At 41.8% G+C, this 18,888-nt stretch overlaps 1 protein-coding gene across 10 annotated transcripts in view; it reads right to left on the bottom strand.

Moving 5' to 3' along the window:
* Positions 1 to 18,888, bottom strand: part of fli1 (Fli-1 proto-oncogene, ETS transcription factor) — an 87,971-nt gene that overhangs the window by 11,927 nt on the left and 57,156 nt on the right. For 9 of the 10 annotated variants that reach the window (XM_069894405.1, XM_069894409.1, XM_069894407.1 and 6 more), the window contains 3 exons: positions 7,786 to 7,848; positions 5,460 to 5,519; positions 3,629 to 3,676 (listed from right to left, as the gene is read on the bottom strand). In XM_069894405.1, coding sequence (XP_069750506.1) covers positions 3,629 to 3,676; positions 5,460 to 5,519; positions 7,786 to 7,848 — 171 coding nt within the window. The remainder of the gene's footprint in view (positions 1 to 3,628; positions 3,677 to 5,459; positions 5,520 to 7,785; positions 7,849 to 18,888) is intronic. The other variant, XM_069894406.1, reaches the window with a different exon arrangement.

The raw sequence follows: 18,888 nt of genomic DNA, 5'->3' as shown, positions 1-18,888 counted from the left end.
GAAATAAATTGAACTAAGACACTCTAAAACTGCAAGTTTCTTAAATACTAATCTGTATCATACATAAACAATCAATGCCTTCAATATTGTTTTTAAGATTCCTAAGCTTCTGTCCAGGAACAAACAATAATTAGACACCAGAAATTTGGTTACTGAAATGGTTTTAAGAAGCTGCTTAAAGAGAAAGAAGATGCAGAGAATTTCAGTTCCTCTGAACTAAAGCAGGAACGAGGAACACCCGGGATACACAAGGAGCTAAAATTAGAGGAGTGCAAAGATATTGGAGGATTGTGGAGCAGCAAGGGATTGGAAGATGAGTGAGAGAATTTTAAAAACTATCACATCATTATCGTGAAAGCCAGCACAGGTCAGCATGCGAATGGGTGACATTTAGCGCCAGGACTCAGGCAGCAGACTATAACATGAGATCGAAATTATGGAGCATGAAAAGTAAACAAACTGTCTGGAAAGCATTGGAGGGGTTTCCTTGGAAATTAGATCAGTCCGTGACCTTTTTTTTTTGACATACAAATCACACACACACAAAAAATGTTTTTAACCAGAATAAATCAAGTTAGCAGTAGTTTTGTAGATACTGGCCCAGGCATTTCCTGTCTACAATTCACTTTCATGCGCCTGACATCTTTCCAATATCAGTCATGCATCAGATGATCTGACAAGTGATGGAAGAGGATCTTCTTGCAATTTTCAAAAATAAATTGTTTCCATGTTGGTAAAGGGAACCACTTCAGGGCTTTAAGGTAAGGATGAGAGGTAACTAAGCAGAGGTATACAAGATCATAAAGGGCATGGATAGGGTGGACACCCAGCACCTTTTACCTGTTTAAGGTGAGTGGAGGAATGTTTGGAGGCAAAGTCAGAAGTCAATTTTTTTCCACACACTGAGTGCTGGGAGCCTGTAATGCATTGCCAGGGGTGACTGTGGCAACTGTCACAGTAAGACATTTGAAAGATGGATGCAACAAAAATAGACCGTTATGGGTTGGAGGCAGGGAAGGATTATATTGCTGAGGAGCAGGCTTACACAGGTCAGCACTACATTTTGGGCTGAAGGGCCCGAATCGTGCCAGAATGTTCTATGTTCCTCCCCTACCAACATTAATTGGATCTCTTGTCTGCAAATTGTGTCGATAAGGTAGACTTGAGCGATCTCCGCTCTGACATGAATGGTTGACACACAACAGCTAGAGCAGACTGCATTTGCAACCCCATCACTGGTTGATCGATCACTGAAAGCAGAGTGTGAATTCTGGTGATGCCTGACCTCCCAGTGTGAACTATCCTGATCCTGTTCCTGCCCAGAATGCTGTGGTGTTTCTAAAACATTTTTTTTGGAGATTTCACAATTTTTTTTGTGGAGGTCCAATTGGCTGCTAAGAAAATACACAGCTCATGTTTCATGAATCAAAAAAAAAATAGCAGAAGCCAGTTTCAGGCCAATTGAATAGAACCGTAACAAACAGTATTTGATCAGAGACAATGTCATGGAAGGATGATGTAACCAATGGGTAAATGGTTTTGTGATAAACCTCACCATTTTATATACAGAGTTTAGTTTCAACACTTCAATGAGGATTTTGGCAAACTCCAGTCAAGGATTCATGGAAGTCTAACATAAATAAGTGTCTTTGGGGTTAGAATTTTTCTCATAGAGATTTTCAAGGAGGTTATCAGGAAAGATGATGAATAAATGGCCGTGAATGCTGTCTACATGAACTTTAATAAGGCCTTAAACAAGGTACCACATGAGAGATTAGTTCAGATGCTCAGTATTCCTGGGGAGCTAGTCAACTGCATTCAACATTGGCTAGATGGTAGAAGACAGAGAGTGACTGACTGGAGGTCTGCGACAACTGATGAGGCTCAAGGATCAATGCTGGGACCATAGTTGTTTATCATCTACATCAATGATCTGGATGATTTAAATTTAAATTTAGACATACAGCACAAGCACAAGCCAATTCAGTCCACAAGTCTGTGCAGCCCAATTTATACACAGTTAACCTTCACCCGTGGGATATTTCAAACGGAGGGAGGAAAATGAAGCTCCTGGGGAAAATCCATGCAGATACGGTGAGAACGAACAAACTACTCACTTAGGCAACCGTTTGCTATGCCAACCATGTCACCCAATGATAATGTGGTCAATTGTATCAGCAAATTTGCATGTGACATAAAGATTGGAGGCGTTGTGGACAGCAAAGAAGGTTTTCAAAGCTTTCAGAGGAATCTGGCCCAGCTGAAAAGATGGGCTGAAAAATAGCAGATGGAATTTAATGCAGACACGTGTGAAGTGTTGGATTTTGGAAGGACAAACCAAGAAAGGACATACATGGTAAATGGTCGGGCACTGAGGAGAGTGATAGAACAGAGGGATCTGGGATTACAGATACAGAATTCCCTGAAAGTGGTGTCACAAGGTTGTAAAGAGATCTTTTGGCATATTGGCCTTCATAAATCAAAATATTGAGTACAGGAGTATTGAGTGCAGTTTTGGTCACCTAACTATAGGAAAGATATCAATAAGATAGAAAGAATGCAGAGAAGATTTACTTGGATGTTGCCCGAACTTCAGGAACTGAGTTACAGGGTTAGATAGGTTAGGACTTTATTCCCTGAAGCGTAGAAGAATGAGGGGAATTTGATAGAGGAATTTAAAATTATGAGGGGGATATGCAGTGTAAATGTCGGTAGGCATTTTACACTGAGGTTAGGTGAGATGCAAACCAGAGGACATGATTTAAGAGTGAAAAGGGAAAAGTTTAGGAGAACATCTTCACAAATGGTGGGAGTGTGGAACGAGCTGCCAGCTGAAGTGCTGAATACAGGCTCAGTTTTAACATTTAAGAAGAATTTGGATTAGAGGTATATGGAGGCCTATGGTCAAAGTGCAGGTCAGTGTGACTAGGGAGAATAATAGCTCGGTACAGACTGGAAAGGCCCGTTTCTGTGCTGTATTGTTCGATGGTTCTAAAATCTGGACATTCGCATTTGAACAGAAAGGCTGAGAACATTTAATGAAGGAGTTCTAAGTTACAGAAGTTTCTGAGGAAGTAGTTATGGAAAAAAACGGTGCCCATTGACAGCTGAGTCACCAAAAGGATACAATGGAAATAACCAGCAATGTTAGAGATGAAGAAATTAAGGTTTTAATGCATGGTTTGCTTCAATTAGGAGTGGGCAACCTTTTTTTTAACTCACATTTCATCTTAAGTATGCCATAAGTGCTCTAAAAGGGATGCATAAGGTTGTATGTGAGTGGAAATAAAAAGTTTGAAAACCATTGTTTTAATTGTAACTAATTGACTCATTATGTGCACAGTTTCATAACTCCAATGACATTTTTTTTCAAGCAGAATATTTCAATAACAATTAGGTCTAGAGCAGTGGTTCTCAACCTTCCCTTGCTAAATCCTTATAGACAGAGTGGGTTTCGAACCCTAGCCCCAATCACTGGCGCTGTGACAGCATTGGGCTAACCGTGCCACCTCATAGTTGTAAACACAAGGATTTTTTTTTGCACATGCATTAATAACTTCAGTTCACACAGTGAACATAGCTTACATCTTTGGTAGAGTACTTTTCCTTTATCAGTTCACCATCTTACCTGGATTGGCTAACCGGCTGCTGGTGGGTCCTAGAATTTGATAAGGATCTGAAATACAGAAGCACCCTCCTCAGTATTCACCAGAATGGAAAACTAAATAAAAATGGATTTAAATTAAAAGAAAGTTCACTTCAAATGCTGGAATTCTACAATAAGCAAAATAGAAAGATGTAACAACTACACCAGAATTGTTGATTTTAGGCCTGCTTCTCACTCTTCCTCCTCTTCCCATTCATCTACTGCTTCAGAAGATGCACTGGCAATCGTCACCACTAACCCTACCCATCCAATTTTAAACACCCAGGTCTCTTTTCTAAAGCTTTTATTTTAATATTTTTATTTTAGAGATACACCAGGGTAGAAGGCTCTTCCAGCCCCCAATCCCATGCTGCCCAATTACTCTAAATAACTGACAAACCCGTAGGTTTATCAGAAGGTGGGGTAACGTAGCGGTTAGTGCCACGCTATTACAGCACCAGTGACCCAGGTTTGAATCTGGCGCTGTCTGTAAGGAGTGTGCACGTTCTCTCCCTCCCACCCTTCAGAAACCTATGGGGGGGGGGGGGGTTGTAGATCAGTTGGGTGTAATTGTGCAGCACTGGCTTCTGGGCTGGAAAGGCCTGTTACCGGGCTGTATGTCTAAATTAAAATGTTTAAATGTAGAAATGGGAGCACCTAGAGGAAACCCACGCAGACAAGGGGAGAACATACAAACTCCTTACAGACAGTGACGTTGGGTGAGCTGGAGAAAGGGCCTCTGGACAATGAAGTATTTATTATTTTTGTTTTGCTCATTAAACGCATCTGTTAACATCTACAAGTTAGCATGAAATATGCTTGATTTTTATACATTCATTGGAGTCTTCTCAGTTCCAGACAGATTGTCATTTTATTTTTTTCATATTCAGCCATGGCTGGTGCACAGTGGAAGGAACAACATGAAGACTAACAGGTTCTCTCATATAATTAACCCACGATCAGGTGTTATTAAAATCTTTTGGATTGGAAAAAGGACAGCAATCCTTCGATTTGTTTTAAAAACTTTTATATTGCATGTTTGGTTTGAGGCCATTGATCATGCAAATTTAATAATAAATAAAATGTAAAATATGGCTGCTCGAAAGAAGTTAATTTAATTTCGAGATACAGCACAGTAACAGGCCCTTGTAGCCTGCGCCACCCATATAACCTATTAACCTCTTTGGTACATGGGAGGAAACTGGAGCACCCAGAAGAAACCCACGCAGACACAGGGAGAGCATGCAAACTCCTCACAGACAGCGGTTAACCGCTACGCTGACCCTGCCATCCTAACTGAGTTCACTGTTTAAAGGTGTTACGGTGTAAATAGTCTCGCAGCTACATCAAGCCTGCCACAGGCCAAGAGGAGACTCCAATGAACTCCCGGGTTCTCACAGTGCGGCAGACGCAGCTCTGAGGAAAGTGTCAATGATCAGGAAGATCCCAGATTATGTATGAATCTTTCTGATGGTAGCTGCAGCACCACCCTTTGAAACACCGCAGTCGTCACCATCATTAAAGATGATCGTGATCGGGGTTAAATCAGCTGGTTCTTGGTTGTGACCCACTATCCAGTGACACTACTTTAAACAGTTACTGATCAGAATCTGGATCTACCTTCCTATTCCCATTATTTCAAGCATTTGGGCAAGGCACCAGAAGACCATGATCAGAGAAGCTGTTAAGGGAAGGATGATATTGGAAAATACAGAGGGAATAATCTTTATTCTCCTGGATCTCCACCATGTTGCTACATCTGAACAACTATCTATAAATCCATTGCATTTCCTCCTTTTTTCCTCACTATTACCTGGTTGGGGACGAGGCTGTTCTGCACTTTTATTCCCACTCTGCGTTGCTCCAGGGGAAGCTGAAAAAATAGATTCATAAACTTTATACCACTGCAAAGACAGGATTGGGCTGACATCCTTGTGATACCTGGATCACTGATGGACCTGAGCATGGCTGGAGACATTGAACCAACCTGCCAAAGTATTCCTTTGCACAGAAGGTGGTGAACGTTTTGCAACAGGTCACCAAAGTGGCTCCAGTCAGCAGAAACAGATTGGTGCTCTAACCAGAAAATTAATGGTTCGACCTTCTGGAAGCACAAAACCCCACATGAGAAGTACTCAGCAAGGATAGGGATTACCCATGGAGAGGGAAACAGTTCAGGTCAAAGATCCTTCATTCAAAGGCAACTGACCCGAAGCGTTCACTCCGTTTCCCTTTCCGCAGATCCTGGCTGGCCTGTTGAGTGTTTTCAGCACCTTCTGCCTTCATTTCAGATCTCCAACATCAGGATTTCTTTTGACCTTCAGTCTGAAAATATTTGTTCTAACTGTGTTTGTGCACTCATTATTTTTACTGCACTTTTTGACCAACTTAAATGTGGAATAGGGCGGGAGCCTTGGTGGTAGAGCAACACAAAGAGAGTGTAAAACAGGAAAATCTGTAGGCACCGTGGCTGAAGTGAAAAGAGCATTGTGTGTTTTAATACAGGGTGTCCCAGTTATGCCTGACCCTGGCTGCACTGACTCCGCTAACTGCAGCAGGAACACTTTAACCGGTGCCTTGCAGGAGTGCAGCTGAACACACCAGAACACACCAGATGTGCCTGGTTATAAGGCCTCTCATGGCCAAATGGACAAGAGACTCGAAATGCTTGCAAGATAGACAGTAATTAAGTGTTGCTGATATCGCGAAACCTAACAGAAGGAAAACAAAAGCAGAAAATGAAGTGCAAAATTAAATGCCTTACAGGGGCACCTGCCTTAATTATCATTTAAAAACAAATGAGAAAAATAACATACAACTTGATGAAGTTCACCAAACAGTGCCATAAAATATTCTCCCAAAATTGGGAAGATTTTAAACTCTTCATTTTTCCTGTTTCTTAAATACTCTTGATGGCCGTGTGAATATAATTCAGGTCTGTCCATTTCCAGCAACATAATTTTGGTTTAGTATGTCGGAGTATTTACACAGCAGCAAAGACTGAGAGGCATACTGAAATAGGAGCAGAATCTTCAACCCCTGAGTCAGTACTAACCATCCAATTACACATCACATGTTCTTCTCCCTACCACTTTAATTTGTTTTTAATTTAGACATACAGCACAGTAACAGGCCACTTCAGCCCACGAGTCTGTGCCGCCCAACCTACACTCCCGGTATGTTTCGAACAGTGGGAGGAAACCATAGCCCCTGGGAAACCCCATGCGGACGCCAGGAGAACATACCAACTCCTTATAGACAGCACAGGATTCGAACCCTGGTCCCGATCACTGGCGCTGTAAAGGCGTGGCACTAACCACTATGCCAACCGTGCCTCCCCTCAGATTCTAACACTCGTCTGTCCTCTAAGGAAAATTTACAGGAGCCAGTTGCCAGGCCAGTCTGCATGTTGTCAGGATGGAAGGGGAATCCTGAGTGCCCAGGTGAAATTCGTGTGGTGTCAGGGACAGCACTGGGGGCCTGAATTGAACTCTGGGAAGCACTGATAAGAGCTTTACCTCCTACATTTGATGACAGAAATTACTGTAATGAACCTGGCATCAATATCTTCCTCTCCTGTGTTTCGTGATGCCCTGATCAGGCAAGGTGATGCAGCTCATTTTTTGGATATGAATGTTTTGTTCATTTTTCTGACTCTTCACTGTGAGAAGAACCAGGTACAACTGCCACAGAATTAGAACATTGGAGAAAAATTTCTAAAGGCTTCCACAGATGATCATTTTCTCCTGCCCAAAGTTCAATCATCTTGTTGCCATGCAACATAATGAGCTGAGCTTCAGAAGCAGACAACGTCCTCTTTCGGCATTGCTTCCTCACTGCACTAACCTCAATGCTTTGCACCATCTGTAGGTACAAGCAGCTCTGAACCAAAACTCTTTATCTTCCCCAAGTTTTCATTCAACAAATTTGCATCGCCCAAACAATGATCACTGAGACCTCTTCTGAGTTACATGGGAGGAGTGATTCAAGCGATCTGAATACACATAGCGAACAATCACACTTCCTTCTTATAAAATGCTTTCAGACAATAATCAAACATGTTCCATTTTGCCATCAGTCACAGGTTTATTGATATTTTTGATTCCAGTTAGTTTTCAAGGATATTGAAAGGCACTTACTTTTTGTGACATTGTTCATATTATTACCCCATCCGGATCTCCTGACAGTATCATATAATGGATCTGAAAGAAAAAAGAAACCAAAATGAACAGATGAACCAACTGGCAATTTGTGAATCCAGAATCACATCTGTTCATAGTGCACCTAACCTTCTGCGGAATCTTGGCCTGATTTAAGTTTGCAGACTCACCAATACCAAACAACCCTTGTGTGCAGATTTAAATAAAAACAGGTGACCTTCACAATCTAGCAAGGCATAAAACCACGAAAGTCATTTATCTGATTAGTTCTCTCACTTTTGAGTAATGGTAGCTTGTCCTGTATGGAATTGGTAAAATTCCTGTCCTACAACTTCATTGGCTGTAAAATACACATTGGTTGTAAATAAGAGTTTGAAAATTGGTCAAATTGGTCATATGCCACAGCGACAATGGGAATCCTTTCTCCCTAACAGTTTGGTCCTGCATTAGTATAAAAGGCTGATGTAACTTACACTGTTATGGATATGAATTAAAAGGTTTTATTCATTTATCTCTGGATTAATGACATATGTGCAAACCTTAATAAACCTGGCGCAATACAGTGAGGCATGAACAGCAGTAATGACTCGGTGTGCCAATGTTTGGCTAAGAATGATCCACTAGTTCAGTCTGAAATAACAGCAAACAGGAGAATGCAGGGTGCAACAATGATCTCAACTCCAGCCGTCTAAAATAACCCAAGAAAATAACGAGCGCAATTAGCAACAGGTCAGACAGGTCTTCAGACTGTTCCCTCCTTCTAAGTCATTTCTGAGCTCTGCTCTCAAGTTGACTTCACTGCCCGATCTCCAAACCCTTTAGTTCCTCACATTTATCATCTTCACCCTTAAATGTTCTGTGTGGCTGAATTAGGCAGAGATTGACAACCCTCACAAGCACACACATTTCTCCACTACTCAGTACCAAAGAGCCCCTTTCCTCTATTGACAACGTTCTCCAGGAATGTTGCTTAAATAGGGCTCAAAGACTTGTAAAGGACTCTTTCCATCCAGCACACCCTATTTTTGACCTGCTACCAACAAAAGGATGGAACAGGAGCATCAAAATCAGGACTGGGAAATTAGCCTCTTCCCATAGGCGGTGAGACTGATGAACAGTATCCTGCAACCAAGTAAATTATCCCAAAATATTTATATAGATTTATTTTGTATTATACCTTCATGTAAATGTGTGATTATTATATGCTGTGTATACGCTGTGTCTAGTGAAACACTGCTTCGTCTGGTTGTGTACATAGTAAAACAAGCTTACCCCAGGTAACAATCGCCTAACTTACGGGCAGTAAGAGGTGCCACACGTGTGCCCACACCTCCCCCCTCACTATGGACCAGGGCCCAAAACAAGCTTTTCAAGTGAAGCAACACTTCACTAGTGTATCCGCAGGACTGATCTACTGCATTCGGTGCTCTCTTTGTGACCTTCTCTATACTGGAGAGACTGGGCACAAACTAAGAGATTACTTTGCTGACCACCTTTGCTCCGTCTGCACCAGTGATAGAGATCTCCCATTGGGGCAACCCTTTCAGTTCTGCGTCCCACTCCCACACTTGCATGTCTGTCCATGGCCTCGTGTTCAATCCTGCAAATTGGAAGAACACCTGATTTTCCATCTGGGTGCTATCCATCTGAATGGCATTAACATTGACTTCTCTGGTTTCTGCTAATCTGCTCTCCCTTCTCTTTCCCCTGTCAGCTCTCCACCTCTTCCCTCTCTATCCATCCCATCCCTCCTCTTGCTTGCTGCTGTGTCGTCTCTCCCTTCTCCACCTGTTACCTCCTACCTTTGCGACCAGGTCCTCCCCCATGCCTCACTGCTTACCTTTTTATTCAAACGCTTGCCAACATTTTATTCGTACCTTGATGAAGGGCTCAAGCCTGAAAAGTCAGTTATGTATTTTTATCTTTGCTCTAAGTACACTGATCGACCTGGTGAGTTTCACCAGTATTGTGTGTTTTCACTACTTGACTTAAGGACATCCATACAAATGAACATTTTGAGATGTTGAGGTACAGGTTTGCCAGTGGTGTGGAGCTGCAGGCATCTTCTGTTGGGTGGGAACACACTATTCCATGTGCCATCTCGTCCCCACTTCCCTCCACCTTCATTGAGTCGAGCAGAACTTGGAGCACCAAGCAAACTCACTCACTCACTAAGTCAGTGAGGCCATTTTCCCATCGCCCGCTCGCTCCCTCGTCTCTGATCCTTTTCCCACATTCTTGTACATTAACGGCCGATGAACAGTCCTCAGGAAGGGAGTTCATCAAGAAGGTCTCCAGATGCTGGGGTGAAGTGCAATTCTCAAACATGCTGGAGAAACTCAGCAGGTCACGCAGCATCCACAGGAAGTAATGGAGGCCAACATTTTGGACCTGGGCCCTTCATTTGGTTCTTGAATGGCGAAGGATGTGGTAACCTGATCAAGGTTTATAAAATCATGAATGGCTTAGAGAAGGCAGATGATCTTTTTCCAAGGTAGGGGAGTCTAAAACTGGAGGGTATAACTGTAAGAAAGGAATGATTTAAATGAAGGGAGGCAACTTTTTCAAATGGAGTCTGTGCTATGTGCAATGAGCTGCCAGATTAATTGGTCGAGCTGGGAGCTACTGGAGTCACTAAGGGGGTGCAGACCCCTCTGGATGACACCATCAGAGGGGGTGACACCAAAATAACTGTCTATAAAATTTTTATGCAGTGTTTCAGCAGAAATTTAATATTTGTTATGAAAATATCCCTGTTGATAGTTACAACAACAAAATCATTTTTTAGTAAGCCCATCTTAAATGTATCAATGTACCGTCAGAGCTAAAATTTTTGATGCTCATTTACTTTTCGAGCCTTCTAATGTGCTCCAGTCAGACCTGTCATTATTACCCAATGACAACGACGCTTTGAATCATGTGGTTTCATCTGCACGCGCTACCAGCTCGCGCTGTTGTTTTCATTGCTGCTGGTGTTTTTATAGTCGCTGCTTTTGTCAAATATTCTGGCATTTTAGCTAAAATATTGTGGTCATTAGTATTTGTGAACCTTTTTTGAGAATGAAGTGGTAATTAAAGGAAAAGAAAGAGAAAAATGTCAAAAAAGGCTTCCGCTCAGTTACTAATAAAGTTGCAACTAAAGGTATAATTTTAATTCTGCTAAGCTGTTTATCTCACTACTATGGGCATTACATTCAATGAGCTGTGGGAATTATGATTTAGAGTAACATTCGTACAAAAAATTTTACTAAGGAGTCTGCATGGATGGGTACTGGAGGAGGTCCATGGTGGGGGGGGGGGGGTGACCACACTGGGTGACACCAACCCTAGTGACATCTCTGGTGGGTGCTATTAATATGTTTAAAAGACATTTGGAAGGTACATGAATAAGAAAGGGTTAGAAAAATACAGGTCAAATGCAAGCAAATGGGACAAGCTTGGATAGACAATTTGAATGGCATGAAAGAGTTGGGCCAAAGGGTCTGTTGACTCACTGTTTAACTCTCACTCCATTACCCTCACGAAAACCTTCTGAAAATCCAAATACACCATATCCATTCTTTCTCCCTATCTATTCTATTTGTCATTATTCTCAAAGATTTGTCAAACATGACCTTCTCTTTATAAATCCATGTTGGTCCTGCTCAATCCTGTTATCCTTTAAAAGGTATTCTGTCATTGCATCTTTTGTTATAGGTTCCTGCATTTTCGTTGCCACCTACATTGTGCAAACAGTCCATCGCTCACTGCTACGATGAAATGAGAGTCTCTTGTTGTATATACCAGTGCATTGTAAAGATGCAGCAAAACTTTTATTTGCTGAAGACATGCAAGTTTGTCTCAAACACCAACTACAATAGTGTACCTTGAATTACCACAATATGAGACAGGAAAGGAGATAATAAATATAAAAGGGTAGATAAATAATTTGCAATTAGTGGAAGGAAAGAAGTGGCCATTTAATAGTGTCAAGAGAACCTTTGGAGGTCCAGGAGCAGCTCATTGTTAGGGTTGGAAACAGAGAGGATTAAGAGCCTGATAGTTGTTGAAAATAACTTTCCTTGAACCTTGAAGTAGCAGCAAGCAGAAGTTGTGACCAGGGTGAGGGGGTTCCTTTAGGATGTTGGCTGCTTCCTTGAGGCAGCGTCTCACATAGATGTGTTCACTGGATAGGAGGTCAGTGCCCACGAGGGATTTTCCACTTTCTGCAGCCACTTTCATTCCTGGGCATTCAAATCTCCCAACTAGGTCGTGATGCAACCAGTCAGTGTACTTTCTACAGTACACCTGCAGAAGTTTGATAGAATATTTAATGACATGCCAAATCTCAGAATCAGAACCAGAGTTTATTGTCATGAACAAGTCATGAAATTCATTGTTTCGTGGCAGCTTCATGGTGCAAATATTCATATACACCACCTACAACAATCAATAAAAATACCAGTGCACAAAAAGTAAGGCCGTGTCTTCGGTTCATTGATCATTCAGGAATCTGATGGGAGTGGGGAAAAAGCTGTCCTTGTGTTGCTGTGTGCTCAAGTTCAGACTCCTGTACCTTTTTCCCAATGGTAGCAGAGTGAAGCAGGCATGGCCTGGGTGGTGGGTGTCTTTGAGGATAGAGGTAGTTTTTTTTTTAAGACATCACCTCTTGTAGATGTCCTCGATGGAGTGAAGTCTGGTTCCTATAATGTCACAGGCTGAGTTTTTGAGAGTCTTCAGTGATATACCGAGTGGCCTTAGACACCTCACAAAGTATAGCTGCTGGTGAGCCTTCTTGTGATTTCATCAATATGGAGGATTCAGGACAGATCCTCGGAGATATTGACACCCAGGAATTTGAAGTTCTTGACCTTCTCCACTACTGAGCCCTTGATGAGAACTGGAACATTTCTCCCTGACTTCCACAATCATCTCCTTGGTTTTGCTAACGTTGAGTGCAAGGTTGTTGGTGTGACACCACTCAAGGAGCTGATCTATCTCCCTCCTGTACGCTTCCTTATTGCCGTTCATGATTCTGCTGACAACTGTGGAGTCATCAGCAAATTTGTGGATAGGATTTGAATTGTGCATTGGCCACATAGTCATCTCCATAGACTTCTTAGAAAGTCGAGGTGTTGGTATTTTTCACCTGGCTGCCTCAATGTATTGGCTCCAGGAAAGGTTTTCCAATAACATGGACTCTCCTGTCCCTGCCTATGTGGAACTGATATTTGTCAGCTCTGGCCTTTTCCTATTTTTGTTGTAACTACCTTTTCCCATCAGTGGTTTATGCTCCCTATTGGTCTACATTCACATTCAATCTTGTCCTTTGTTATCAATTTCTTGCTTCCTGCTTAGTTCTGAAACACTCCAATTTTCAGGCTCCCTGCTATTTCTGGCAACTTTCATAAGCCAATACTTTTGAGTTAACACTGTCTTTAATTCCTCTGTTTATGAATGAATCATGTTATCTTTTGGCTTTTTGTGCCCCAAAAGATTTTTATGCAATGTGCATTAAGTATTTTTAAACCATCGTCTGTCCACTGCCTTGAGTGTTCTTCCAATCAACCACACCCAACTCTCATTTCATATCTTTGTGTTAATTTTTATCTTCATTAAAAAAGCAGGAAACTTTATTGCAAAATTCCAATCAGGAATTTTTACACATTATGTCAAAGAGCATGAATAAAACTCAGTATAAATATTGAGAGAAAAACGAAATCTGCTAACGCTGTGATTATAGTAATCATGCAAAAATATTGGAGGAACTTAGTAATGGAGGTAACAACATATCACCAATTTTTCAGGCCTGAGTCCATGGACATGAGCAAAAAGCAGGCAGGTGCCTGAACAGACCACGTGCAAATTGGAGGAATGATACCTCATATTCCATCTGGACATCCTCCAACCAGATGATTGATGTTTTTTTACAAAGACCTTACATGACAGTTCCATTCTGAGGTGTCTTCCAACCTTCTGGGATTGGCCATTCACACAGGAATGACCAAAACTCCAAATATCTGTATCACACCGCAAGTTTAGACAGGATACCTGAAGTGCGGTAGTTAAGGAGGCTATTCATTGGTTTGTGGTTCATGGGTCGCCTGCATTTCAGTTTAGACTGCAGGTGCTCCGGGAAACTTGCTAGGGGTTGAGGAGGTAAAATGTCAGAATGGGAATGTTTACACAGACTGTGTTCTGGAAAATTGGGAATAATTTCCTGGAAGGCAGTGGCCGTGTAAAAAACATAATTAGCTTCTCAGGTTCCTGTTAGCCTCCCACCCCCCCCACGCCCACCATCTACTGTCTCTGCCTTTCCCTATTTATCTCCCCCTCTTTCTTTCCTTCAGCTCTGCATTCAGAGATCCGCCCCTCTCCCCCTATCAGTTCTCACCTTCACTCCCCTGTCCTATCCATGTCACTTTTTCCCTGTTGACCTGGGCTCCTCCCCCTGCCCTTTCTTCCCTCCAGTCTTTGAAATCCAACAGCCACCTGCTATTTGCTCATACTTTAACGAAGGGCTCAGGCCCAAAATGTTAGTAGCCTTACCTTCTAGAGACACTTCGAGGCCTGCCGAGTTCCTCCAGCATATTTGTGTTTTAACTTCAATATAAATATTAGTCATTGGTTACTTTTGCTGATGTAACCAAATTAGAAATGTCAGAAGCCCAGTGTTCAGTAGCGTAGTGGTTAACTTAAAGGATTGGGAGTCAAAGTTCCAGATCATTTCTTCATTTCTCCAGACACAAATCTGACTCCCACTGCAACCATATGAGGATTCAAGTTACAAAATGCAACCTTAATTTTTTAAGTTTGAAGCATCCTGGTCACAATTCAGGTTAGCGAGCCAGTTAGCCAACACTCTTACAGTGCCACCAACCCAGGTTCAAATCCAGCACTATCTCTAAGGAGTTTGCACATAATGTATATATATATATATATATATATATATATATGACCATATATAACAATTACAGTACGGAAACAGGCCATCTCGGCCCTTCTAGTCTGCACCGACTTATGTGAATTCCTCTAGTCCCACCTACCCGCTCCCTGTCCATTACCCTCCAACCCCCTCACATCCAACCTTCTCTTAAATGACAGAATTGACCCTGCTGCAACCATCTCTTCCTGAAGGTCATTTCACTCAGCCACCTCTCAGCTCCCTCTCATGTTACTTCTAAAGTTTTGCCCCCTAACCCTTAACTTATGACCCCTCGTTCCAATCTCCCCTACCCTCAAGAGGAAGAGCCTATTCACATAATTCTATATATCATAATTCTATATACCTCTATCAAATCCCCGCTCAACCTTCTATGCTCCAATGAATTTGCCCATGTCGGTGTGGGTTTCCTCCTGCCGTTCGAAAATGCACCACAATGTAGGACATTTGGATGTAATTGGACAAAAGGACCTGTTGCTGTACTGATTGTCTGCTCTGCAGAAGCTCAACAATTAGCTTGGTCATCCGATCTTCACAAAAGGCATTAGTGAACAACAGCTACCAAGACAAAGTAATCCAATCAGTTGAATGAAAGGCTACGTGAAGATACACCAAATGTAGAATGAGAGCAATGCTGAATTATCTGCTCCCTCACTGTTTATTGTGATCCAGAATCTATTTCCTGAAAGGAAAGCGAAGGCAGATTCAAGGGTGGTGCAGTCAGCGCAATGCACCAGCAACCCAAGTTCAAATCCGGCGCTGTCAGTAAGGAGTTTGTACATTCTTCCCCCCCCACCACCCCCCCTCCGCCCCATGACCTGTGTGTCATGCTCCAGTTTCCTCTGGTTCCTCCAACCCTCCAAAGACATCTGGGGTTTTGAGGTTAAATTGGTGTGCTGGGCGGAACGGCCTATCACTGCACTGAATGTCTAAAATTAAAGGGAGTCAGGATTGAACAAGAAAAGAAACAAAAAAATTGCAAGGCTTGCAGAAAAACAAGGGGAGTTTGGTTAATGTGATAGTTCTTTGGAGAGATGATATGCTTATATATGACCAAATGGCCTCTTCACATTGTATAATCGAATGAGGCTTAGAACTTGGCACGAAACCATCAGACAGTAAGGTAATACTACTTATTTCTCTACCTTCACTGTTTGAATTAACTACACACACTGCACCAATTGTTAGGCCTGTATTTGAAATAACCACACAATTATTTGCAAATGTATTTGCATTTTTCCAAAAATAAAAGTAGAAGAATATCTATAAAAATAAAAGTCTGAAATTCACTGCAGCTTTCCAAAGTAAACTTTGGCCTTTCAGAAAAGTGATTTAAACGTGGAAAACTAACGTTGAAAACTAACGGTGATATTTAAATTTGATGGCTTCGATTTGTCTGAGAATTTTAAATGCAGGCCAAGATCATGGGCTTAAGTAATTACTTAGTAGCCAGACTGCAAGAAATAATACACAAACAAGACCTAGGAATTGGGCCAGGAATTAATCATTTCACTGTAAACATGCTGAGAGTGCACAGTGTTACAATTCCACAATTACTGGGTTTGCACACAAACCATCAACTGAGTGGAGAAACATTAAAATAAATTCCTCTTTGCATTTTTTCCCCCTAAAGTTGAGTTGTGTTTTGTTTACTTTTGTTTGAAAGGAGTCAGATGATTTATTGCACCAAAAAGGGAATATTTGGAAATTAAGGTGCTTCCAGATTAATAAACTTTCTCAAATCCTCCCGTCCAAGAAAACAGAAAATAACGAATTTTAGTACAAGCAGGCAACTTTCAATACAGTATATGATCGAACACTGCTCAGTGAAATTCAACAATTGAAAACAGACATCCAAAATATTTCATTCAACCAAATGTCTCCACTATCAAGTAGATCTTGGTTGGAAAGAGGAAAGCAATAAATCATTTGATTTAATATACTTTGGCTTGTTTTATTAGTTACTAACTTTAAGTTGAAAATGAATGGAGCCATCTTTTGATATTCAGCAGAAAAAGTCTTCATTCAGAGTGTAATCATTTTGGGAAGTGCCTCAGGGAAGTCATCGGCCCCAGTCCCCCAAACTAGGCTGATTCACCAGCTCCAGTGGTTTATGGGATCCCCAAAGAGTTGTGTTTCCTGAGCTGCAGGTTCAGGGCACAGTACTCTCTTTGTTTCACTCTCTCGCCCCACCTCCCCCAACCTCCACCACAATTTTCATCTGTTGCAGGTTTGTTGATGAGTGTTCAAACCAAACAAAACATGAAATAGGGCTAGCGCTATTCTCAGCTCACACTGCACTTCATCTTTCCATCTTTCGCAGCAGACATTTCTGACGCAGCCTTTGCAACATAAAAGGAAGCCGGCTTCTTTGTGAGAGAAACACATCATTTTGTAGATACTATGGCAATACAGCCCAGAGGGTATTAAAAAGTGGAAAGAACTTAAATTGTGTGCCAATTCATTGTAGAACCCAATCAGATATCGATGTGATCGTGTCAGAGTAGTTAGGTAGATACATGATTAAACCAGAGGCCTATATTGATAGATTCAAGTCCTGATAAACTGAGAATTGAAATTAGCTTAAGAAACGGAAGATAACTTTTAAATTTAAATTTAGACAGAGAGCACAGCAACAGGCCCTTCCAGCCCACGAGCCAATGCCCCCAAAAATTCACCAATTAACCTGCGATCCACATACATTTTCAGAGGGTGGGAGGAAACTGGAGAGCCCAGAGGAAGCCCATGCAGACACAGCGAGAGTGTACAAACTCCTTACAGACAGCGCCGGATTCGAACCCCGGTTCGCTGGCCCTGTAATAGTGTCACGCTAACCATGCCACATAACGTGTATCAATAAAACCCTTCAGTTTGATGTGAATATTCATTCACTGATCTCTTTTTCAAAAAAATGAAGAGGTTTTTTTTTCATGGTCTGGCTTCTTTCTATGTGACTTCAGTCTAAACCTAACCAGGTAATTTTTTTTTTAAATCTCCACCAGCAGTGATCTCACAGCCTTCTCACTTTAAGATGGAAGTCTTTCCACATCTATAAATACAACATAACTAGCATTGCCCAAAAAATGTCAAGCCGTCTGGTAACACCCACATCCTAAGAATAAAGGAAAGCAAGACATCAGAAAGCTCAACTTCACGCCAATGTAATGCCCCTTCATTTCAGCATTCTTGATGGGAAGTGAAAATCCAGATGTTGTTGTCAACCATTTGATAATTCAACAGTATTTTGCCAACAGACTGAGATAAATATCAGTATCAGTCAGATAGTTCTAGTACAACATGCAATACCCTATTTGCTGCACTTGTAGAGAAGTTTCAATGCTGTAAATGTTTCACATGCTTTCCAAACATTCATGCAAGAAGTATTTAATATCTCAGGGAAGTCCAGAAGCCTAAGGAGCAGTGCCTCTGAGTTCAAGAATAGTTTCTTTCCAACAGCTATCGGACTCTTGAACCGTACTTTATTACATTAATCATAGATGGCTCTGACACTACATAAGGACCGTCTTCACCAGCCATCCTGAACAGGTAACAGAGGGGTGCCAAAGATGTATTGGGGGTAGGAGACAGGAATGGAAGGAACAAAGAAAGCTTGACTGCATCACAGGGAAGTGGGTCCATAAACCGTGAACAGACTCCAAAGAGGGCCATAGCCAAAAAAAGGGTTGAGAATGGCTGTATGTGAAATCTCTCTTTTTTTCTTGCACAGGGATAACTATTTATCTTTGTTTTCATTATCTCTTTTTAATTAAAATGTTGTGTGTTGCTGTAGACTCTTTGAATGGTGGGAGGAAACTGGAGTCCCCAGGGAAAACCCATGCAGAGATGGGGAATAGGTACAAATTCCTCACAGACAGTGCAGGATTCGAACTACAGACCCAATAGCTGGCGCTGTAAAGGTGTTGCGGTCACCTCTATGCCAGTGGTACTCAACCTTCTTCTTTCCACTCACATACCACTTTAAGTAACCCCTATCGGTGCTCTGTGATGAGTAAGGGATTGCTTAAGGTGATATATGAGTGGAACAAAAAAGGTTGAGAACCTCTGCTCTACACCAATCGTACTGCCCAGATCTCTACTAACATGTTCACAAGTATCTCTGCGCAGTTGCACAGTCCTGCTGCAGGAACTACAATCTAAGC

Source organism: Narcine bancroftii, chromosome 8, assembly GCF_036971445.1.
Source record: "Narcine bancroftii isolate sNarBan1 chromosome 8, sNarBan1.hap1, whole genome shotgun sequence".
Classification (NCBI taxonomy): Eukaryota; Metazoa; Chordata; class Chondrichthyes; order Torpediniformes; family Narcinidae; genus Narcine; species Narcine bancroftii.
This window is presented reverse-complemented; position numbering and strand designations above follow the sequence as displayed.